At 44.8% G+C, this 22985-nt stretch overlaps 1 protein-coding gene across 2 annotated transcripts in view; it reads left to right on the forward strand.

Moving 5' to 3' along the window:
* LOC138577796 (FYN-binding protein 1-like) overlaps positions 1-22985 on the forward strand; it is a 565956-nt gene that overhangs the window by 369321 nt on the left and 173650 nt on the right. For both annotated transcript variants that reach the window (XM_069649655.1, XM_069649656.1), the window contains one exon: positions 4189-4276. In XM_069649655.1, the coding sequence (XP_069505756.1) occupies positions 4189-4276 (88 nt within the window). The remainder of the gene's footprint in view (positions 1-4188; positions 4277-22985) is intronic.

The following is a 22985-nucleotide window of genomic DNA, read 5'->3' on the forward strand; positions in this document are numbered from 1 at the left end:
AGGCAGAGTGCAAGGCTACAAGAGAGCCAGGATATCATTATTATGTATCTTTTGTATTCATTTAATAGGAAGAGTCCCAGATGTCTCTGGCTTGGCAGAACATTTGATTTGGCTACATTTCTGGTTTAATGTTCATGCCTATTTAATAGTATTTCAAAAAAGGTAGCAGGCGCTCCTCTCCAGAATGAACATGGCATGATAACCTGTTCTGAGATGAGAGTTTGCAGCACATGCTTTTTGCTCACTGTACCTTTCACAGATGGGAAATGTCCATTTGCATATCAGTCTTTGTCCCGCCCACAAAGAGCAGTCCAGCACCGAAACGCTATGGCAATTCCTCTCTGAACAAGAGTACCAAAAGCAACCCCATACACGTGTTATCATGCCATGTTCTTTCTGGAGAGGAGCGCCTGCTACCTTCTTTGAACTATTTAATAATATTAACTAAATTGATCATTATCAATTGTAATGCTGAAAATATTCCCCTTTTATGTTCTCCAATCCCCAAACACCCACACACCTCTCTCACCAACTCTCCATCACAACTTACATTCCTTAACCTCTCACTCTGTCATACAAATACTCACGTGCTATGTCACACTGTCAAGTCACAATTTGCACTGCCCAGCCCCTGCCACACTCCAAATCATACTCCCAACTCACACCTTACACTCTACAATTCCTCCCGCAATATACAGTTTCATTCTTTTGTGCTGCTTCTGCATCTTGCACCCTTTCTCCCATTCTATCACACTCTTCCCTCATCCTTTTTCCCAATCTGCAGCTCACTGCCTCTTTCTGGCCAACCGCTTCCTCTCTGCTTTCTGGCTCACTGACCACACGCTCCCTCTACTTTCTGTACCTCTGCTCGCTCTTAGATTTCTGGCCCACCGCATCACTGCTTCCTCTGCTCTCTTGTGCAGCGCTTCCTCCTCTGAGCCACTGCTCTCCCTTTGCTTTCTTGCCTACCACTTCACATCTCACCCATCACTCTCCCTTTTTCATAGTGTAACCATTTTTTTATTTTTTTTAAAATGTACATTTTGACCCAGTTCCTCAAATAGTGGGACATTTAAAAAAAGAACGGAGGAGATGCAATTTTTAGACAACCCATTTTTGGAAATGAGCAGGTCACCTTATTTTCAAAGGTGACTGGCGCATTTCCACAGGCTTGAGCTGTAGCGCAAAATGTGCGCTGGCCAGCTGCCTTGAATGGTGTTCTGGGTTGTTTGACCGAAGTGTAATTATTTGCGGCAGAATTGACCGTAGTCAATTTTGCTGCAAATTGATTTGCACTTCAGCCAAACAACCCAAAATGTACCTTTCACCACCACCCCATCCCCTCCCCTACTTAACTGCTTGGTCGCTGCCACTTCCCCTGCAACCCTGCGGTGCCAGATCCGTCCCTCTAACACGGGTCGGAGCCGACTCCGCAGGGTCCCTTTTTTGTTATTTCTTTTTTTTTTGTCCCCGGCTCCGATTTTGAGGAAAAAGGGGAAAACACTTCTGCAACCACCCTAGACCAAAAATGCTGAAAACATGTTCAGTATTTATAAAAATGGATCAAATAGTACTGGACGAAATAGGTCAAATTGTAACATTCAATAGATTTTTGTCATCAAAATGGGCAGTACTTTGAATAGAATCGCTCTCCCAACAGTGTTCTGCAAGCTCCTAGCGCCTTTCACAGGGACAGGCCCTCCAGGTGCCTGCCGCTGTAAAATGCGACCCAAAAAATGCATTTTTATCCTGTTTGAGGAACAGAAATGCAAGCGGCACAGCAGCGGTTCATACCTTAAAAGATATGCATGACAGGGTCAGGAAAGACCCTGTCATGCAGTGGCAGCCCCACATCCCGTGCGCCTAGGGTTGCCTACAATTTCTGCACATTTAAAAGTGCATCTTGCTTGGAAATGAGGGATGCGCTTTTAAATTGACAAAAACGCCACTTTATTTGATCAAGGAGGTGAAAAAGGCCATCTGAATGGGCGCGCATATATAATGTGCCCATTCATGTGTCCCTTGTGGATTGGGCTGCACTTTTTTGGTGCGCAAGTGATGAGATGTGTTGAGAACCTGTCACCTTGCGTATTATTTTTTTTAAAACAGTAATTTTTGCAGATTACTTTAAAAAAAAAAAATGTAAAAAAAAATTGTTTTTTTTAAAGATGCAATTTTTGCACAAAACGGCAGTTTTTGCGGCATTTTGCGCAAAACGGCCGTTTTCGCGGCATTTCGCGGGATTGCAAAATCGCTATAAACTGGAGGGTCTGATTTATGAATCAAATAGTATCTCTCTCCAGTTAGAGAAAGTACCATACCAGTCACATCTTTATGAATCAGCCCTCTAACATACAATGTGTTCCTGATTCATACATATCTCCAATTCTATGTATTTTGTTTTATAACAAATGCAAGTACATTTTTAGTGTAGCCGTAACTACAAGACTTGAGTAACCTAAGCCTGTTGGTACTTCCACAAAATCCATCCAACTCTTAAGTATGCAATGGTCAGTAACTTGCATAGTTCACAATGTAAAAAAAGGAGGTTTTTATGTGGTCTGGCTGTTGAATTCATTTTTTCCTTTCTGCAAATAACTGTTGCCCCAAATCATGGCAATGTGACAGCATTTGCTGAACATGTCCTTGCTTATTGCTCCTCTTCACCTACATGACTGAAGAGTAAGTTAGATGTGCAGCTAGGTTTGGAAAATGCATTTGCAAATCTGGGTGAAATAAACTTAGTGCATCTCTGCAAAGATGTGTGTTTTTCAGCCCCTAGTCAGCTATTATGCAACTGCGGGTAACAACCTCCAAAACCTGCACCGCTCTCCCACTAATACATGAATGTGTGATTCGGAATTGTGTAAGCTCTTTTGTGAATTAATCATAATTTACATTTTCAGAAGGTACCACTTTTCCCTTGGGTCAGACATATGTCCTCCTGAGAAAGCCTTGAGAATTGATTGGGCTTTATGTGTCTTAATCCTCAATAGCAAAATAGTATATCAACATTCAACGGGAAGTAGAAATCCAGGGCCGAGCAAGGGGTGTCTAATAGGCATTGAACCAAACAGCTTTGAAATCGAATAGTCCCAATGGAGCTGCATTTAGACGATTGTGGAGTGTGTTGGTGGAGGTGTCCTATCTGTTATTGCTAGGAAAATGCTGCAATGAGGCAAGCATAAGTACATAAGTACAATGGGTCTAATAACCTTACATAAGCGGATGTTAAAGTACCGCAGTTAGGGATAGACATAAAGGTTCACATGTCTAATCTCCATATAGTGAGAAAAGCTGATAAAATAATCGATATCTCTATTTATGATCGAAGGAAGTTTCACATGTTGAACCCACACACGGTATTGGGATGGGTGAGTTATTATTGTTGAAGCAAAATAAAGGAAATTGGCCTCCAACTTCACTTCACAGGCCGCACAGAGTTTTGGCAGATTGTGGGCAAATTTCTTCGCAACTGAAAATTCAAGGATTTTTGCCCAAAGCGTCTTCTTCCCTGACATTTAGGCAAATTAGGGGCCTCAAATATTATGCTACCTCCTAGTTGGAGGTTGGACAGTGCCTAGAGTGTACTCATTTCTCTGTGAAGTGAATCACCTCTGGGTGACTCGCAGCTTACTAGTGATACTTTAAAACAGTGTCAAAACCCCCATTTATGACAGTTCAGAAATAATAACCCATTTAATATCACAAAATCATAGACCTTTTCAGCCAGAGAGTAAAATTCCCCTGCCGTCCTTCCACGTTTTAGAATTAAAAGTCCCATCGTTTCAGATTGCCAAGAGAAAATAATCACAAGGCAGAGAAATTGATGCAAGAATAGCATTGGCGAGAATTCCCGGGAATGGCTCACCTGCCATAAGCCACCCTTTGATAAACGTCTGCTTTGGTTTATATAGATTGCCTTGATGACCAGAGCACACCAATGTGCACATTTTACACGTCCTTCTCTTTGGTCACCCTCTGAATTCTCCCCACCTGCAAATACATGAATATTCTGGCAGGAAGTTTAGAAATGTGACCACAACTGGTCCTGCATAAGGGACCGTAGGAAACAAATGCTCTGCTTTGCTAGGATCCGATCTCAAATCTGTGATATGATTGAATGTGTTCATTGGGAAGCAAGTAAAAACCACACTCTTCAATTTTTTTTTTTTAACAATTGTTCAGTAAATCTCAGGAACTGAGAACAAACTGGAAAAATCTGATCATGCAACAAAGAGAAGCAGAAGAAAAGGAATTTCGGAAAAAGTTTAAGGTAAGAAATATTTGTACTCGGATGGGTGCTAGTGTTTGTTTTGGTGTGTGTTGTATGATGTTGGGTGGATTATGGTTGTGATCACTGGTCCATAAGGGGTCCAGAGTCACGGATAGCTGCTAGATGTATGACTATTGTGTTGGTTTGTATTTGTGTAGTGTTGATGGATTTATGGGCTATATGCCGGGGAGTTGCCTCTGGGTTTTCTTCCAGAATCTCAGAAAGATGGCAGGGTGTGAGCCTTAGATTGCTTTTTGGTGTGTTTATGTGTAGTGTGGCAAGCCCCTAGTCAAGTGTAATGGCGGCGTGGGTTATGTTGGAGGAGCAGGAAGGGGGAATGGGTTAGTAAGTCAGCCAGTTTTGGTGAAGCCTCTGGTGTGAGTCTTCGGTCACTGCTTATGGTATCTATCAACGTTCTTGGTTGTGGTGCGTCAGCCCATCTTGCCTCCTCTCTATGTTAGGGGGTTGACTTCCCTGTGCGTTATGCTGGCAGGTGGACGGTTGTAGCTAGTGTGTTCCTGGTTACTCGTCTAGGTTAGTCATGGCTCTTGGGTGTGGACCTGCTGTCCGGTCGGTTGCTGAAGGGTGCGCAGCAGGAGTTATAAAGATAGAGGGGGAGGTGCTCACCTGGGTGGCCCTAGTTGTGGGTGGGCAGGTTGGGGTGGCCATAGTTGTGGGTGGGCAGGTTGGGGTAATGCTTTGGCTTTAATAGTTTGCCTGTCTGAGTTTCCTTGGAGCTTAATTGTGTATGGGTGTTATCCCTAACTCTGCCCGTTGATTGGGCGGCTTTCTCTTTGCTGATCACTGTAGCTGTTGGGCATGGTTGTGGGGCAGGTGGGGGTGGTTCCATGTTCTGGTCCTCTAAGCTATTGTCATCGTTATCTGCGACCGTTTCCATGAGTGTATTTGCTTTTGGTTCCAAAATGTTATTGGTGCTAACGTCCCTTTGCAGTTGTCATTGTCTGTTGAATAACCAGGTTTTGAGTCATTTCCTGAAGGTGATGTGGTCTTCTATGGTCCTAATTTCTTTAGGCATGTGTTCCAAAGGTTGTCAAATAGATGTGAGAACGCACTTCCTCTGAATTTCCTTTTTCTTATTTTTTTGTCTCTATTTGTAGGTCGTCGCTTGATCTTAGGTCCCTTCTTGGATGGTAGCGGTTGATCTTGGCTTGGAGGATTTCAGCTCCTTGCCTGTTTAAGGCTTTGTGGGCGAGGCAGCATGCTTTGAATTTAATGCATTTGTTTTACTGTTAGCCAGTGTAGGCTTTCCGGAGCTGGAGTGTTGTGGTCTCTTATGTTTGAACTTAGTAGAATCCTGGCTGCAGTGTTCTGCACCCTTTGTGGCTTCTTGGTGAGTCTTTCCGGGATTCCTAGATAGAGGCTGTTTGTGTAGTCAGAGATATGATTGTGAGGGTTCTGTGAGGAAAGGAGAGGTGTGGGAGTAGGCCTCTGAGTAGTCTTAGGAGGTAGACACATTTTTTGGTGATTGCATTGACTTGCGGTTTCAGGCACAGTCTGTTGTCCATGAGTATTCCTAGGTTATTTACTACGTTGGAAGTCTCCAGCTGTGTTCCCAAGGCCGGCTGGCCAGTCCATTTGTGAGTTAGGTCTGTTAATTTCTGTGGCTAAGAGGATTATTTCAGTTTTTGCCGGGTTTAGTTTGAGGTTGTTCGTTGTCATCCAGTTGTCCATGTCTGTGAGGCAGTTGTTAAGGCAGTTATTTTGTTCCTGGGTTGTGGTCGTCTTCACTATCAGTTGTGTGTCATCTGCGTAATCATACATGGTTAGTCCGTGGGTTAAAATGATTTTCATCAGAGGGCACATGTAGATGTTGAAAAGCAGGGGAAGTGGTTGGATTCTGGTAGAACTCTGCAAGATATATTTTTGGTGTTTGCGATGAATGGTGGTAAGTAGGTTCTTTCAATTTGGTTTGTGAGGAATGAGGTAAGCCACCTAAGTGCCAATTCCTGTATGCCACATTCCAACAGTCTTTGTTTTAGTGTTGTGTGGCTGATTGTGTCGCAGATATGTCCAATAGTATGAGGGCCAATTGAGCGTTGTTGTCTGCATTTATTTTCAGGTCCATATCAATAGGAGTGCTGATTCTCACTCCGAAGCCAACTTGTGGCAGGTTGAGTATTCAGTTTGTTTTGACGTATTTAAGTAGGATCTTGTACACATGTTTTCCTGGATCTTCACTGGGTAGGGTAAGGTGGATATCGGTCTGTATTTACTTGGGTCTTTTGCGCTTTCTGATCCTTTTTTACCAGTGGTTTAATGTAACCAACTTCAGTTGAATGCAGCAAAAACAGAATTGATTCTGTTTGGATCAGACAAGCAGGTAGCAGCTGCAAGAGAGTCTTTTGTCCCATGCATTCTTGGGGAGAAACTTCAATTCTCCACCAAGGTTTGGAACTTAGTAGGCATGTGTTGCAGGAGAATTTGGGTAGTGAGACACAGGTAGGGGCAAAGGTCCAATCTGTTTACTATTCACTACAGATGTTACGACAAGTTATTCCATACATTCCCAAAGAAGATCATGCGGTAGTAGTTGGAGCAATGACAAATACCCCTATAGACTATTGAAATAGTCTTTTGATGGGCATCCCAGTCAAACAACTGTATAGACTTCAGATGGCCCAAAATGCAGCAGTTAGATCCATTGGCAGTCTGAGGAAATCAGATCATGTCTCTCCTTTACGGAGGTCACTCCACTGGTTAATGGTCGACGACTGTATTAAATTCAAGGCCACCTGTATGATTTTTAAGTGCCTAAAGGGATTGCCCTGTAGTAACCTAAGCAAAACAATCCTACCCTATAACCCAGTGAGGACTCTCAGGTCAAGTAACCAACTTCTGCTAAGTTACCCACGGTCAACATTTGTTACCAGAGGGGATATGAGATTTGCAGTCTTTGGACCTAAACTATGGAACAGTATTCTGCAAAAAATTAGGGAATGTCAGACACTTGTCCAGTTTAGGAAAGATCTGAAAACTTTCTTGTTCCGATAATTTTCTAATTGTTTTGCCAACTCAACACAAAGTAACAAAATAGATATTGAGTGCGTTTCTGTATCTGTATTTCAATACCAAAAATTCCAACTGCGCCCCTATACGGTAAAGTCTATCGTGGGCGCGTTACAAATACAAAAACTCAAATCAATCAAATGCTGATTTGAAGGCGGTTGGTGCAATTCCTTTTTCAACTGGGCGGTTAATTAGGTTCTGGAAGTGTGTCGCTGGGGTTTTGTGGTTGTGGATTTCGTTGATGATGTCAGGAGGCTAAGGTCCCCTTGGGGATCCTGCAAAGTTGGTGTCCTTGATCAGTGTGGCAAAGGTTTCTTCTGTGATTGGTTCTAGGCAGGTGAGTTTTGCTGTAGTCTGTGTTTCGCCCCTTGTCTGTGGTACGGCGGCTGTGATTGTTTTCACCCTGGTTTTGTTGATGGTCTGTTGGATTGTTCGATTTTTTATCTCAGGTTGTTGGTGATGCTGTCACAAAGTGCTTGTGTCGGGGTGATGGATTTCTTGCAGAATGCATTTTCTTTATCTCTTTCATGATTCTGAAGAGTTCTTTCTATAGATTATGTGCTGATTCACCTCTTGTGGTGTAGTATGTTTTGTTGCTTTGAGTACTGGTGATGTGTATAGTCTGAGCTGTCTTTGTTATTTTATTTTTTCCTGTTTGTTGTACTGTTCTCCCCATGTTTATTCCATTTTGTGGTTGTTTTTTTTTAGTTCTTTCAGTTCTTCTGTGAACCATTTTGAGGCCATTTTTTTCAGTGTGGCTTTGAAAGGTTTGACTGATGCCAGGTGGTTTAGGCCCTCAGTGATTCAAATGTTGAGTATGATTTCCGCTGTGTCTGGGGTTGTTTCAGTGGGTTCTGTGGTGCTAGGTAGTGTTGTGTCTAATACGTTTGTTAAAACCTCCATGTCTAGGTTCCTCCAGTTTCTTTTCATGCTGGCAGGGAGTATTTCCTTTTTCAGCAGTAGGCAGTTTGGAGTGTGATTTAGAATGGAATCTGGTAATGATTTCTCCATAGCATCAGTGTGGATGACACAGATGTGCACAGTCCTTCGGTGCAGAAGATTTGGAGTTCTGAGATCTTGCTGCTCTGCACCTTCCTGTGCAGTTGATGTTTCCTTTTTATTTATGGTGTCCATTCTAGCTTCATTGTCTTTCTTATGGTGAGGCATGGTGTGGGAGTTGTGGGTTGTGTTCCTTGAAGCAGTAGTCTTCTTTGGATTGGTATGTTTCCTGGTCCCTCTGGCTAAGTCTTCACTGTTTGTGGTTGGTTGTTGCTTGTAGTTGATGATGTTGTGGAACCAGGGGTTGTTTACCCTCATGGTTCAGTCGTTTACTGGTTTTCTTTTATGACTTTGTGTGGTTTTTGGTGTCCTTTTGGGGGAATCGCGTGGTCCTTTTCTTGTTTTTGTAGGGTCACCTTTATCTGTTTCCTAGGCTTTGGAGTTGGTCAGTCACGTGGTGCTGTTTCAACTAACTTTGGCTGGTTAGATTTTGCATTGGTTCAGGTGAGTAACCGTTCCACACCTCTGAGTGGTGCAACTGGGTCAGTGGGTTTTGGGTTGGCTATGGGGTGTAGTTCTGTTTTATGCTTATTAATTAGTTGGCTGTGGGCAGTAACAGGAACTACTATGTGACTGGCCTTTCTTTGCTTTGATAGCGACTTTGTGATTTGAATATAGCAGTGAGGGACGACCCAAAGGATTGGGACAACGGAAGAAGAGGAAACCTCTGGGTTGGGGAAACAGCAGTGGAAGGGAAACACCTAGAATTGTGACACAGTGCTGGGGGGGGGAGGGCTAGAGTAGGAGGAACCAGCAATGGGAGAAAAGTGTCTAAATTGGGGATACAACAATGAATGCAAGACACCTAGATTTGGGATACCTGGGAAGAGGGAAATGCCTAAATTGGAGACACAACAGAGAAGGAAGCAACACCTAGATTTGGGATACCTGTCAAGCAGGAGAAATGCCTAAATTGGAGACACAACAGTAAACATCAACTACACCTAGATTTGGGATACCTGGCAAGTGGGAGAAAAAGCCTAAATTGGAGACACAACAGTAAAAGCAAAAACATCTTGTTTTGGGATACCTGGCATGTGAGAGAAAAGCCTAAATTGCAGACCTGGCAAGTAGGAGAAAAAGCCCAAATTGAAGACACAACAGTGAAAGCAACAACACTAAGATTTGGGATATCTGGCAAATGGGCAAAAACTAAATTGGAAACACAACAGTGAAAGCAACAACACCTAGGTTTGGGACACCTGGCAAGTGGGAGAAACTCCAAATTGGAGACAACAGTGAAAGCAAAAACACAAAGGTTTAGGATACCTGGTAAGTGGGAGAAAACGCTAAATTGGACACACAACAATACAAGCAACAACACCCCAAACTGGTACACAGCGATGATTGTAAGCTACTTGCTTGCTGGCTAACCTTGGTGTGACTTGTTCTGTAGGTAACAAAAGTGGTTCGGTTTTTTGGAATGCCGTAATTACTGGACTCCCCACCCAGACCACGTCTACCTTAAAAAGTCGCGGCTGGCTTCACAGGCGAACACAGGCAAACCAGGGTGGAGCTGCTTCTTCTGGAGCTGCCCTTAGCCGACAGGGCAGCCCGAGCAGTGAGGCTGCCCTCGGTGCTGGGACTGAAGTAGGGCTATACAAGAGCCAAAATGGTTGGCGTTGCCAGTGCTTCATTTTAACAAGAATTCAGTGCAAGGAACAGATCTCAACATGCAAGTTGACATGTTTGGCACAATCTATAACATGATACAAATACATCATATTACTTGTAAATGTGTTTATTGTACAAAGCAATATTCACCTCAGAGATATGTAACCTTATAAAGGAATTGGGACTCTGGCCTCATTCCTCTACTTGGTCAAGGAACTCCTTGGTGACTTGGAATATACATATATATGGGGTACACAATATACAGTAGGGGGTACCCAACATACCACTAACTACCGCTCTGGCACATTTCTATGCATAATTCACCAGTGTGAAAGAGGGAATCCCATTTATTTGTGTCCCCTACGCTTTCCCATGGTATCGAGTCATTTAAATGCATATTTCTCACTGCACTATTTGTTCCCACCTATGCTTTTACCAATGTTCTTTCCCGCAAAATGCAGAGGGGTATTTGTGTAAGGCAGTATAGGATGGAAGGGGGTGAACAAGAAGGTATGGGGGCCTCCCCTGCATTTTGCAGCAAAAAAAAGAAAAACGGGTGGTATAAAATCTGCTGTGAAGAATTGCATGGTACAAAAACATTCTACCGGTCTCGCTGTGCCTGTTTAATATTGTACAAACTGTGAAGCTCAGCGGTAAGGCCGTTGCATAGTATGCACAGCTAAACACACTAGTAGACACACTGAAAGGGGATTATTGAAGGTCTCAACTATTTGTAGAAGACTCCGCCAATTTGGACTCCCTCTACAACATTAAAGAAATTCCTCCAGTAAATACCTGAATGGAATTAGAACCGGAAGCAAAAGCTTGTGAGTAGTCGGTTACAACTGCTGACCAAATCTACTGACTGATGATAAGTGAAGCTGGCTTCTTACCCTGGAAAGACACTGCAAAATGAAACAAACAGCCCCTTACACCTTTAAAAAGAAGCAGATCTCTCTTTGAGGTTGTGGGAAACATCAACCATTATGCTGTGGAAAAGACGGGCTTGGAAAGAGGATCGGGAAAACTACATCCTAGTTAACATGGCAGTATGAGCAGACCATAGGAAGAAAAGTGGGTATGGACATTAGAATCACCACCTCTGCAGTACATTTTCGGTAAGACTCCGAGAAGAAAACACGACATAGATCACCAATCGATCTAACGTCTAGGAAAGCAAAGGAACTTGAGCTCCAAACCATCCAAAGGCTTTCTGAAGCTGCAGTGGGATTAATAGGTCCAGTAGAAAATCCCAGGAAGAAACAATAGTCTTCCTCTTCCTCTGGGTATGCAGAGAACAAAGAGCCATAGATTACCCAGAGTAAAGCCAAAATCCCCAAAAGCCATAATGTTGGTCCATTGGAAACTGAGAGTGGAAATTCCCTACCCACCGTATCATTAAGGAAATTCACAATCTTCCATTGACTACCTTCACAGATGGCTAGCTGAGCAACATTATGAAATAGTGCTCTTATGGTAATTGCAAGATAGAGTAGAAAGACGTTGAGACTTTTGAATCTCTCTTGCCACTTCCTTGAATATGTCCAAAATAATTAAACTGGTTGACTAAGCATTCAGACCGCTAGTTGAAGACAAATGATAGTTGCAACGCTAAGTTCCAGAAAGGAAATTGGCAGAGGACATATAGGAAATGAAAATGAATGTTCCAAAAACGGATAACAGAAAATGGCAACTCGCTAAACGTGTCCAATAAAAAGCCCTACGCAGATGTAAGTACTGGCCCCCTGCTAGATCTTCCTCAAGACTTAAACCAGAAGGAGAAAAGGACCTCTGGCCACTGTGCCAAAACAGAACTCAGTAACAGAACCGTGAGGCTCAGATGCAGGGAGGCACACCACCAGAGGAGAGAGTTGGCTTCCAGAAGCAATAGGTCGAACCATGGATACAGGCAATTATTCACTAGGAGAAAAGAAAGCTCTGCAGGACAGGCAATATTCCACAGAGGTAAGAAACTCTCTGATTAGTGGGTCTACTTTTAGATGTTTTCAACCTGGGAAATAACCTACAGAAAGGGCTTTTAGGTGAATCTTAGCCCAGGAGCCCAAGTGTAATGCCAAAGCCTCACTGAGAAAACACCATACCACTCTGCCTCTTGAAATAAGACTCGATCCCCCAATTCCCCTACCTAGGACGCAGGAATGGATTTTATAGCAAAGATTTGCAAATTGTATAACTGTATTTAGTACAGAAGGGTCTGTGCTAATTATACTCCCAAAACCCATCCGCCATTACACATTTCACCAAGCCCCGTAGCTCTGCAAGAATGGGATCTGCAACAGCAAGAACGATGGTCTGGAGGGTTGCCCAGAGAAATGCTAGAGGTTAGGATTAATTCCAAACCTTCCAGCCATCACCTCTTTTGTTTCGCGTGGGATCTGCAACAGTGTCACACCAAATATTCTGCTATGATCCAGGAACCTAAAGACACCGTGGCAAAGGCCCATAGAAGTCAGACACGGGAATAAGGCACCTTGCCAGAGGGTTGTTCAACAGTACCTATCAGGAGAAGACGTCATGCCTTGGCAGGCCAGGACTGAGGCACATGTGGAGGGTCCACACTTATGTGACCCACCTCAAGAGACAAGAAGTTAGAGCTGGATGCACAACCCGAATATTCTGCTTGGAGAGGAAAGGGAATTTAACAAAATGTAATTTCCAAATCAGTAAGGTCAAGCTATAGCAGTGCAGTGAAAGAAGTCTAATAAAAACCTAGCCCGTTCAGTACCATGTTAAAGAACCATGAATAAAAGAAATCAAATAATTTGATAAAGGAATTAATACCCGAACCCACAACACGTTTGACGAGTTTATGATGGTGAGCTGTGATGGGAGGTAATGTCAGAGATTGCAGTAACCCATGATGGTGGACACTCCTTGGACAAACACTGCCTTGCACAGGAATTAAGTGGTGACATTGCCCAGTTTCTGAACGTCAAAAAGGAGATGCGTCACACTGCCTGTTTGAGCTGTGTTAATCGCTCTTTGACACACTACTGTTTCAGCTATCGTCCATCCATTCAAGTCTGACCACCACAATTCCACCCTCGGGTTCTTCAGTGATTTCCACCCCATGGCTATCCTGTGCTTCTCCAATATGTATGCTAAATCTTTAGCTTTCTCAATATGTTTTGTATTTTTCTTCCTTGTGAATCTACCTAGTAAGCATGCTGCTGGGGATTGCACGTTCAGTGTGATGTCTGATTGAGCTAGTTTGTTTGCGATCGCTGCCCAATGTTGCTGGACTATTGGGCATGTCAAAAACATATGCAACATGCCCGCCTCTTTATCCCTGCTTTAGGGCATTGCTATGTTTGCGCCCTGCTAAATTTTTACATGTTTCTAGCTGTGAGGTAAGCCCTGTGTGTGATAAATTGCATCTGCTGCAGCCTGGCGTTTCTGGATACATGCTTGTGCTATAACAGGACGTTTTTCAAACTTCTTTCTGCGAATTGTTGCCCAATGTCTGCTTCCCATTTTTCCTGCACCTGGAGTGTTCCGTCTTTCCCGCTAGTGATTAGCAACTCATATATGCGGGAGATGGTGTGACCCCCTTCTGATACTTCATACATGGTGTCTACTGTGTTGTTAGAATTTGTTTGTTGCAATAATTCTGGCCATTTTGTGTTACTAATTCTTGGAAATTAATCAACTGGCCTTCCTTGAAACGGCCGCCTACCGTTGCTACCCCCAAGGGTTCCCAATGTCTCTGTATGTTCAGCCTTGTTTGTTGGGCGTCTGCCTCCAGCGCGACCAATGGAATTTGCGCGGAGAATGGGGTGTTCTGCTGCCGTATTTTGCATGCTCTCAGCCAGATGTTCTTTCCCAATGTGTATAGATGGGGGGGGTGTACCAGGTGGGTATTCTTCAACCATAATACTTCTTTAAGGAAGAAGGTTTTGCTGGGTTCTTGTGACAGATCAATGTCTAGTGAGGGTTCATCCGATAGCCAACTTGCTACAAACTGCAGATGGCTACATACAAAATAGAGTTTGAAATTAGACAGTCAGATTCCTCTGCTTTCGTTTGGGCAATGCAGTGTGGAAAAGGCCAACCTACTCCTCCCATTATGCCACAGGACTCTTCTACGCATTGAGTCTAGTTCTGTAAAGAACTTCTTGGGTATGTTGTACTGTATGTTGCCAAAGAAATGCAGCATTCTCAGTAACACCACCATTTTTAATAGTGAGGCTCTGCCCATAAGAGATAGAGGAAGTTGGACCCAGAAGTCTATGGACTTCCCCACTTTTTGTAGCACTGATAGGGTATTGTTTTCATGCTCTCTTTGTGGGTCATGGTAGATAATCACCCCTAAGTATTTGAACGTGGTTGTGTGCCATTGTATCTGCAACACTGGTAGCTAATTTACTGCCCGCCCTTTGAGCCCTGCTAGTGGAAACAGACACGATTTTTATAGGCTGATCTTGATGCCTGATAGTTCTGCAAATCTGTCTAGTATTTCTAACCCATATTCTAAGTTTGTTTCTGGGTGCTATATGTAAAGCAGCATGTCATCTGCATACATAGAGGCCAGATGGTACTTGCCATCTAACATAATGCTGGTCCCAGCATATTCTTGCCTGAGCTATGCAGCTATGGGTTCTAAAGCTAGTATGAATAGCATAGGGGACAGGGGGCATCAATGTCTGGTTCCTTTTTCCATTTCCCATTGCTCTGATATTTCGTTACCCGTTTTAACTTGTGCTATAGGTTTGTTATATAGTAACATCACCCATCTGATAAAGTTTGCCCCTAGTCTAAATTTCAGCAGAGTGTCTTTGAGCCAAGGGCATTTTATTTAATCAAACGCTTTAATGGCATCTTGGGAGTCTACCGTATAGTCTCTTGTGAGGCAGTTTTTACTTAGTATAATATGGTGTAGCCTCCGCAAGTTCCATGTTGTGCTCCTACCAGGAGTGTACCCTGTTTAGTCAGGGTGAATTAAGTCTGCAATCACTTTCTTTAATCTATTGGCCAGCAGTGATGTGAGTAGCTTACTATCTCGGTTGAGAAGGGACAGTGGCCTGTACGAGCCACAGTCTGTGGGTTGTTTGCTCGGTTTCAGGAGAGTAAGGTTTATGTATTCTCTCAGGGATTTGGGGCGCTCACCTACTCCATATGCTTTGTTAAACTACTATGCTTCCATACTGCGGGCCGGTGTTGCTAGCTCTTTGCTATATACTTTATAGAACTCAATTGGGAGTCCATCCATGCCTGGTGTCTTACCCGTTGGTAAGTCTCCAATCATGGCTTTAATTTCCTCTATGGTGATGGGGGTGTTTTATTTGTGCTAAGGCCTCTACTAGATCCGCTTGTGGCGGCTCCCCCAGTATTTGTGTAGGGCTTTCTATAGTATTCCTTGAAGGTGTTATTTATGTCCCTTTCTGTTTTACATGTTGTCCATGTTTCATCGTAATGGTGCTTATTACTTCTTTCCTGATGTCACTCTTATACAGCCACGACAGTAATCTACCTGGTTTGTCACCCTCTGCATGCAAACTTTCCATGTATTTTCTGCAGTTCAGCTTGCCTAATCCCTCCCAGTGTTGCATGCATTCAAGCTTCAGTTGGGTGAGAACAAGGGTGTGCATGTTGGGATTGTTTGTTCTATTTTCCTCTATCTCTATTTTTATCTGCCGATTTTAACTCCCTGGTAATTGCTGCCTGTAGCCCCCCTGATTTGGACATGGCTACACCTCTAATTATAACTTTGAGCGCTTCCCACAGGGTGTCAGCTGTTTTAACGCTCCCAGTGTTATGTAGAAAGTAGTCTTGAATGTTTTCCCTAATGTGTTCTTTGAACACCCCATCTTGAAGGGTTTCCGCTCTTCGTTTCCATTTAGAGAGTTTTGGTCTGGGGGTGCTGCTTGCCATGCTATCTGAAGGGGATTATGGTCTGATAGTACTCATGCCTTGTACTCTGCTTGTACCAATTGCGTACAGATTTCATTTCCCACGAAGAAGTAATCTATCATAGTGCTTACATTATGTGGTTCTGAGTGGTGTGAATAGGGTCTTGCATGTGGGTATGTGTTCTTCCATATGTCTGATAATTCAAGCTCTTTCAATAGGGTAGCCAACACTTTGGTTGGTGGTGGGGGAGAGCTGGCTGTGTGTGTTTGCTGTCTGATCCATCCAGTGTTGGGGATAACGTACAATTGAGATCCTCCCGGCCCCCATATTATCAAACAGTTCCTATATAGGCCTATTCTTGAGTACAAAGATCTGAAAAAGGTTGCAGCATCATGGTTAGGGGCATATGTATTGATGATGCATACTTCTCTTCTTTCAAGGAAGCCGTGCACTATGACCATCCTACCTTCTTCGTCTGATATTGTTTCCTGTATTCGGAATGGTGTGGCTGGGTCTATCCATATTAGTACTCCGTGGGCATACGTAGATCCTATCGTTCGGCCCGCCCATTTCCTGTTTAGCATATTTAACTTTTCTTAAGTGAGATGTGTCTTTTGGAGCAGTGTGATATTGATCTTCTGCCTACGTAGGTAAGTCATGACTCCATTCCTCTTTATGTAATTGTTAAGTCCCCTGATGTTCCAGGTTAACAATTTCAGACTCTCGATCTGGTATGCCTGCTGTGGTGAATTGTCTATAAGGGCATATTAGCCGGGCCTGGGGCATCTTGGTTTATCTTTTTTCGGCATCTTATTCCAGTTGCGTGTTTGTACTGCTTGCTGCCTGCGCTTACTATGTGTATTCCTTGCGGTGTGCACATAAACTTTTAAATATAACCCCTCTTCCCCCTGAACCAATCCCAACTCTCAAACAATGCCCAGCTTTACTTGTCAGGCTCAGGCTCCTGCTTTTTACTACAGCGCTGCTTCCCTACTGTCTGCAGCGACTGGAGTGCAGCCGGTGGATAATTTAGTTCCTGTAACCTGAAGGTGTGGTTGCCTGGGGGTCTGGGTACACCTGTGTTTTTTCGAGAGTGAGGTGCCTTCTGCTGTTTACATCCTGCTTAATTGTGCTTATGCATAGCCAAACTAATTTGTACTGTTTGTGTGTATTTTATGTTATTTCCCGCATGCTGGCCGTTGTGTCTCTGGATAATCTTGTGTCTTCTTCCTGAGTGTGGGCTTAGTCCTGTTTTGAACCAATTCTCTCTCTTTCTATCCAGTCATGGCCGCTTTCTGGGGTGTCGAAGAACAAGGTGCAGTTGTTGTGTAAAACCTTCCGTCTGGCGGGTTACATCAATATGTATTTGAGGTTAGTTTTACATAGTCTTTCTTTAATTGAGCTAAATTGCATCCTGTTTCTCTGCACTTGTAGTGTATAGTCGGGGTATGCCAAGAGGGTTGCCGATGCCCTACTGATGCTAACGCCAGTTCTGAAAAATGACAACATACTTTCCCCATCTTTGTAGTTCATAACTTTGCCCTCTATTGGCGAGGAGGGGCACCTGGTGGGCATCTCCTTGTTAATGCCCTGTGCGCCCGCTCGATCATGAAGCCCTTGGTCAGATTACCGGGGCCTATTTCCTACAGTAGCATGTTTTCTATGTAGGATGCTGCATCCCTGCCTCCTCGCCTTCCCGTAGCCCTATGATCCTTACATTATTTCTGCGAGCTCTACCCTCTGCGTCCTCTGCTCTCCAAGTTTTACACCTGTTGCTGTAGTGTTTTGATGGCATCCTGCTATCCTTTCATCTTTGTGGTGTTGTCTGCCACCAGTTTCTCCAGCATCCCGATCTTGCCTGTTAGGTTGAATGTCTTGCCGTAGAAGACCTACGTCGATCATGATGGAGTCCATTTTGGCTTCAAGTGATGTCTTCAGGGCAGCTATTGCCTGCAGGACTGGTTGCTCCTATTCCATTCTGGTATTTGGCACGACCTGTGTCTGCATATTCAATACAGGTTCCTGCGACGTGGTTGCTTGATTTGTGTATGGTTGACTGTTTGGTCTTGTGCTTACTTGCCTTGGGCGGCATATGTGAGCTGTTTTCCTCTGGAGGTCCTGTCCCTTTGGGGGGGCACCTGCAGGATGTCTGCCAGTGTATCCTGGGATTAGACCTGGGTATGATGACTGTACACCATGTGCTGCTGTCCTTGGGCTGGGTTGTGGTCCTATGCTTGTTTGCGGTCCTATGTGCCATGCTCCTGTCTGAGTATGCAGGGGGCAGGTCCCTTGCATGCTATCTCCCTTCTGGTCAAAGCAGCTGTGTGGGGGCACTAGATAGTTGTGTCCGTATCTCGTGCCACAGCTTGGCCGGGGTTGGACCTTTTGTGGTGCACTCCGTTTGGGCTTGGGGTTTCTCCGCCACAAGTGACAGTCCTGCTGGTGGCCCGGGTTGCCTACTCCAGGCTTAGTGCTTCCATCGTTACTTAGCCACACCTGCACAGGACCTGGCAGGAAGTGGGCTGGCTCCAGTGCCGGTCTTATGTTTGTGCTGCTTCAAATGTTTTATTTATGCCGCAAGCCTGGTGTAGCAAATCACGAGGGTCCCCACCTGTTATAAATCCCATTGGCTCCACGCCCCCCAGCTCCTCCGATTGACGTGCAGTGCTTTCCCTTCCCATGCAGGTATGCTGACTTCAGTGCAGCTCACGTTGCTTTTTACACAGAGGCTTGGGGGGGGGCACTCGCACTGCCTTACTTGCTTGCCGTCGCAGATCTTCTGCTGCTCTCCTTAATTGCGCCCGATGTCCGGGTCCTGTTCACACAAGCCGTAAGAGGTTCTGGCACTCATATCCTCTGATAGTCGCTCAGGTCCGCCTGCTCTCCGACACCATCTTGGGTGCCTGTGTCCGCTCAGGTGAAAGGATTGTGTGCTGGACTCCCCACTGCTTTCCGCCACTTCTAACATACACAGTGTCCTCTGTAGGGGAGCACTTACATGGCAGTTTTTTGTGGTTTTGCGGCGCAGCGCAGATCAATGCAGATCTGCAGGAGCACTGTGAAGTGTCTCCTCACCACATGGCAGCTGGCCACGCCCCTTTCATAGATCCGACTAGTCTAGAAACGTCATCAGGGGAAAAGAAGAGACGGGAGGAAGAGAGGAGGCCACAGGCAGGCCAGGAGTGGAGGAGGAGTATGAAGAGGATGATAGGGTGGACAGGATATCATGAGTTTTTTTAGATGAAATGAGAAGCCAAGGATGTGCAGAGGGGCTGGGAGGGAACAGGAGAGGTAGAGACTGCAGCAGGGTTGACCATCTCCTTGCCGATTTTGAAGAGTTCGGACCGAGTTGTAAGGTTTCTGCAGCGGCGCAGGCTTGGATGTGTGCTCTCTTCTTGGCGAGGACAGAGAGTCTGTACTGCATTTGGAGCAGGCGGCAGGCCAGTTTGTCAGAGGGTGCACCGGGCGAAGCCGGCCCCCGACGAAGGCAAGAGACAAATGCTCCCCTCCCACTTCTACCAGCTGCAGGAGCAGCTCCATGCAGCCACAAGCTCTGGCAAATTTTAGGTAAGCCTGGAGGCTACACCATTTGCATTTAGGCTTCTCCATCTCATCACCTTGAAAATCACCTAATTCTCTAATTTAAGCCACTTTGATCGTGTAGCCTTACTAATCATATAAGCCCTCTGTGCTTACTGGATCCCAAAAACGAAGTGCACCGCAGCTAGAATTGGAAATGCAAAAACACAAGGTTTTTGCCATTTAAAGATGGCCACCGCCGCTTTCTTTTACTCACCCTGCCTTGTTTCCAAGCCCTAGAAGCCTGTTGCCCCGTGATTGGTTGCCTGTTCCCTTTTGACCAATTGGGGTGCACCGGCTGGCGAAGCCGGCCCCCGACGAAGGCAACAGACAAAGGCTCCCCTCCTGACTCAGCCTGACCGAGCATTGGCTGTGCTCAGCGTGATCCAGCGCCCGCGCTACACAGGTGAGCCGCCCGCCACCCCTATTCACCTGTTTCACTCGCTAACCCTCCACCACTTATTGCGCATCACTATATAGTGTGTGCGGAATGCAGCCCCCCGTGACTCCTTCCAGCCTTAGATTAGCCCCGCTCGATCACGCAAGTTCCACTAATGTTCATCTTTCGTCGCCAAGCAGCACGCAAGTCCGTAATAATACGGCTTCGGATGCAGTTCGTACTAAGGAGGCTCTCCTAACATTGAACACTCGGCCCATGTGTCAAACGAAACTCTCTTACCTGCCCTACTGATGCTGATGCTCCGTCTATTAATGTTTCCCTATGCTAACTTGTATGGAACCTAACGACATTTTATACATTGTACATGCAAGCTTGTTCAACACATGTTGCGCATCGTATTAATGACTATACATGGCTTGGTCGACATAGCTGCGACGATATGCATCTACTTATGTCCTGCCTCTATGTCAGTGCTTAAATGTTATAGCTAATGCATTTTTTTTATTGGCTAACCCCCTCCACCCTCCACGTGCACTCGCCTGCACCATGCCATTAGTAGCTCAGCTCACTTCCATTTCTTTACAATTCTATGTCGTACTTGAATACTTGTTAAGCCACTGCTTTCACTTGCCTGGTACAATGCTCATCATCCTAGCAATGACTGCCCATATTTGAATTGCCAGTTGTTTACCTGCCGTTCAAATGTTTTTACCGGCTTCTGAAAAGTCACTGCTTCCATTTACCTGGTTACATTGCTCATCATTTTACCAGTGATTGCCTGTACTCGCACTGTATTTGATTTGCCTGTTGTCTACTTGCCATCAATGTTTATGATTAGTGGGAAAATATCCTTTGTGTCTACTCTGTAGGGGTGCCTCTCCCTCATGTCGGCTTAGTACTGCTTGACTAAGGCACTTATGTCTGCTTGCCCCACTGCCTGCGCCTGAGGCCCACGCCACCAGGGCACGGAGCTTGAAACCATACTCCCTACCCATTTGGTTGGGGTTATTGCCTTCCTTGCCTTGCACTACACCTTTTTGTCTCACTACTGCCCGATCGATTTTGCTTGCTATTCCATAGCCTGATGTACTACGGCCAGCACCATAGGTTCAGCCCACCACCTCCCAAGGAATTACCATAACCCTTCCTGCCCAGGGAGTGTCCAACCTAGCATCGGACAAGGCCTGAGTACCTAGTCTAAGTGTTAAGCCGACTATCCAGATTCCCATATACACTTACTCTAACTCGTTAGTATGCTCTCCTTAGCCTCTAGTTAGTTAGCCTGCATCCTACTTTTCATAAATAGCATCACATTGCTTAGCATGTCGCCACACTCACCTACTACCATGTATTCCTCTATTCCTGACAAGATGTCATCCGGAAGTTCACCTCCTGATTTAAACGACTCACAACTGACTCCATGTACCTGTATGACAACCACTACTAGCCCCCAGATCAAGGGAGCCCTAATCAACTCTAGGTCATTAGTAGCCCACACAACAGAAATTGCAGACCTGATCCTCAAAGAAGACCTTGACTTCCTTGCTATCAAAGAGACTTGGCTACATCCGGCAGCAGGCCCCATGCTCATGTTAGCAGTCCCAGATAACTATTCCATCGTGAGACAAGATAGACCCAATTCCAGAGGAGGGGGTGTCACCATCATCCATAAATGTAGTCTCACTATGAGATCAGTGACACCTATTAATCTCCCCTCCTGCGAATTACTCTCTGTTAGAGTTCCACTCCCTAATGCCCAAACTTTGAACATCCACGTGATCTATCGTCCGCCAGGCCCAATAGGCACATTCAATGAGGATATTAATACTATCATAGCCAGCAACCTTAAAAGCTCGACCCAGGTACTTACACTTGGGGACTTTAATATGGGCTTCAAAGACCCGACAGACCAACACGCCACCATCACGTTCAACACCATCTCTGAATTAGGATTTACCCAAAGAAGTATGGAACCTACACATGCCAAAGGCAGAATACTTGATTGGGTGGCTGACCACAATTATCTAGCTAGCATTACTACCATCTCACCCTTAGTCTGGACTGATCACCATCTGGTTTAATTCAGGCTCTACACCAGCAGACCATTACCTATGCCCATCAGCAAGGCCCCACCTACACTCACGAGAAATAAAAAAAGTATCACTGTGTGGAGAGACTCCTTCCAAACTTACTCCCCACTCTCAACTCTCTCCCTGACAACTCTGGTCCTGAGACGCTGGTTGAAGAATATAATAAAATCATGTCCATTTCACTGAACCTAATCGCCCTCAAACTCAGACCGAGTAAGCATAAAACGCACTTGAATCAATGGTACACACCATTCCTTAAAAACCTAAGGCAGCAAAAAAGAAACTGCGAGGCTACTTGGAAAAAAATCCCAACAGCAGCTAATAAACTCAAACTTACAAAACTTTCAGCTCTTTACAAAAAATAAATCTGCCTAGCAAAACGCACCACCTTTGACTCCCGCATATCCCAAGCTAAATCAAACATGAAGGAATTATTCTCCATCCTTAAAGAATTAGAGAACACTTAGCACCACCCGATACCTGTTTTAAAGATAAAAACTGGTGCTCAGAGATCCAAGATTGCTACCCTACAAAACAAAATTTCCTGTAAAAAAGCCTCCTTGAATGACCCCCCCCAACCCCCAATCTGACTGTGAAGCCTACGCTATTGGAAACCACCCGTTTTAACTTCTCTAAAGTCACCATACCGGAAGTAGAAAAAATAATTTTGTCACTGAAACCTTCCAACTGTCAGGGAGACCTGTGCCCCGCACAGCTTATCAAGGATGCTGCCCGAGTCCTCTCTCCGTTCATCACAAAGCTAAACAATGCCTCCTTCTCCTCTGGCTCTATCCCTACCAATTTAAAACAATCCTGGGTACTTCCGCTTCTAAAAAAAAACACACTTGACCCAGCCACGCCAACCAACTATAGACCTATCACGACCATACCTTTTCTTCTAAAAATCCTGGATAAGGTTGCCTATGTATAAATACAGAGGTACCTGGAAGAATACCACATACTAGGAGCTAGACAATCAGGCTTCCGTCCTCAACACAGGACTGAGACGGCCCTTATTGACCTTAGAACACAAATTGATGAGCAATTGATGAGCTCAGAGACAATGGCC

This window comes from Ambystoma mexicanum, chromosome 1p (genome assembly GCF_040938575.1).
Source record: "Ambystoma mexicanum isolate Mex_15411 chromosome 1p, UKY_AmexF1_1, whole genome shotgun sequence".
In the NCBI taxonomy this organism is placed as follows: domain Eukaryota; kingdom Metazoa; phylum Chordata; class Amphibia; order Caudata; family Ambystomatidae; genus Ambystoma; species Ambystoma mexicanum.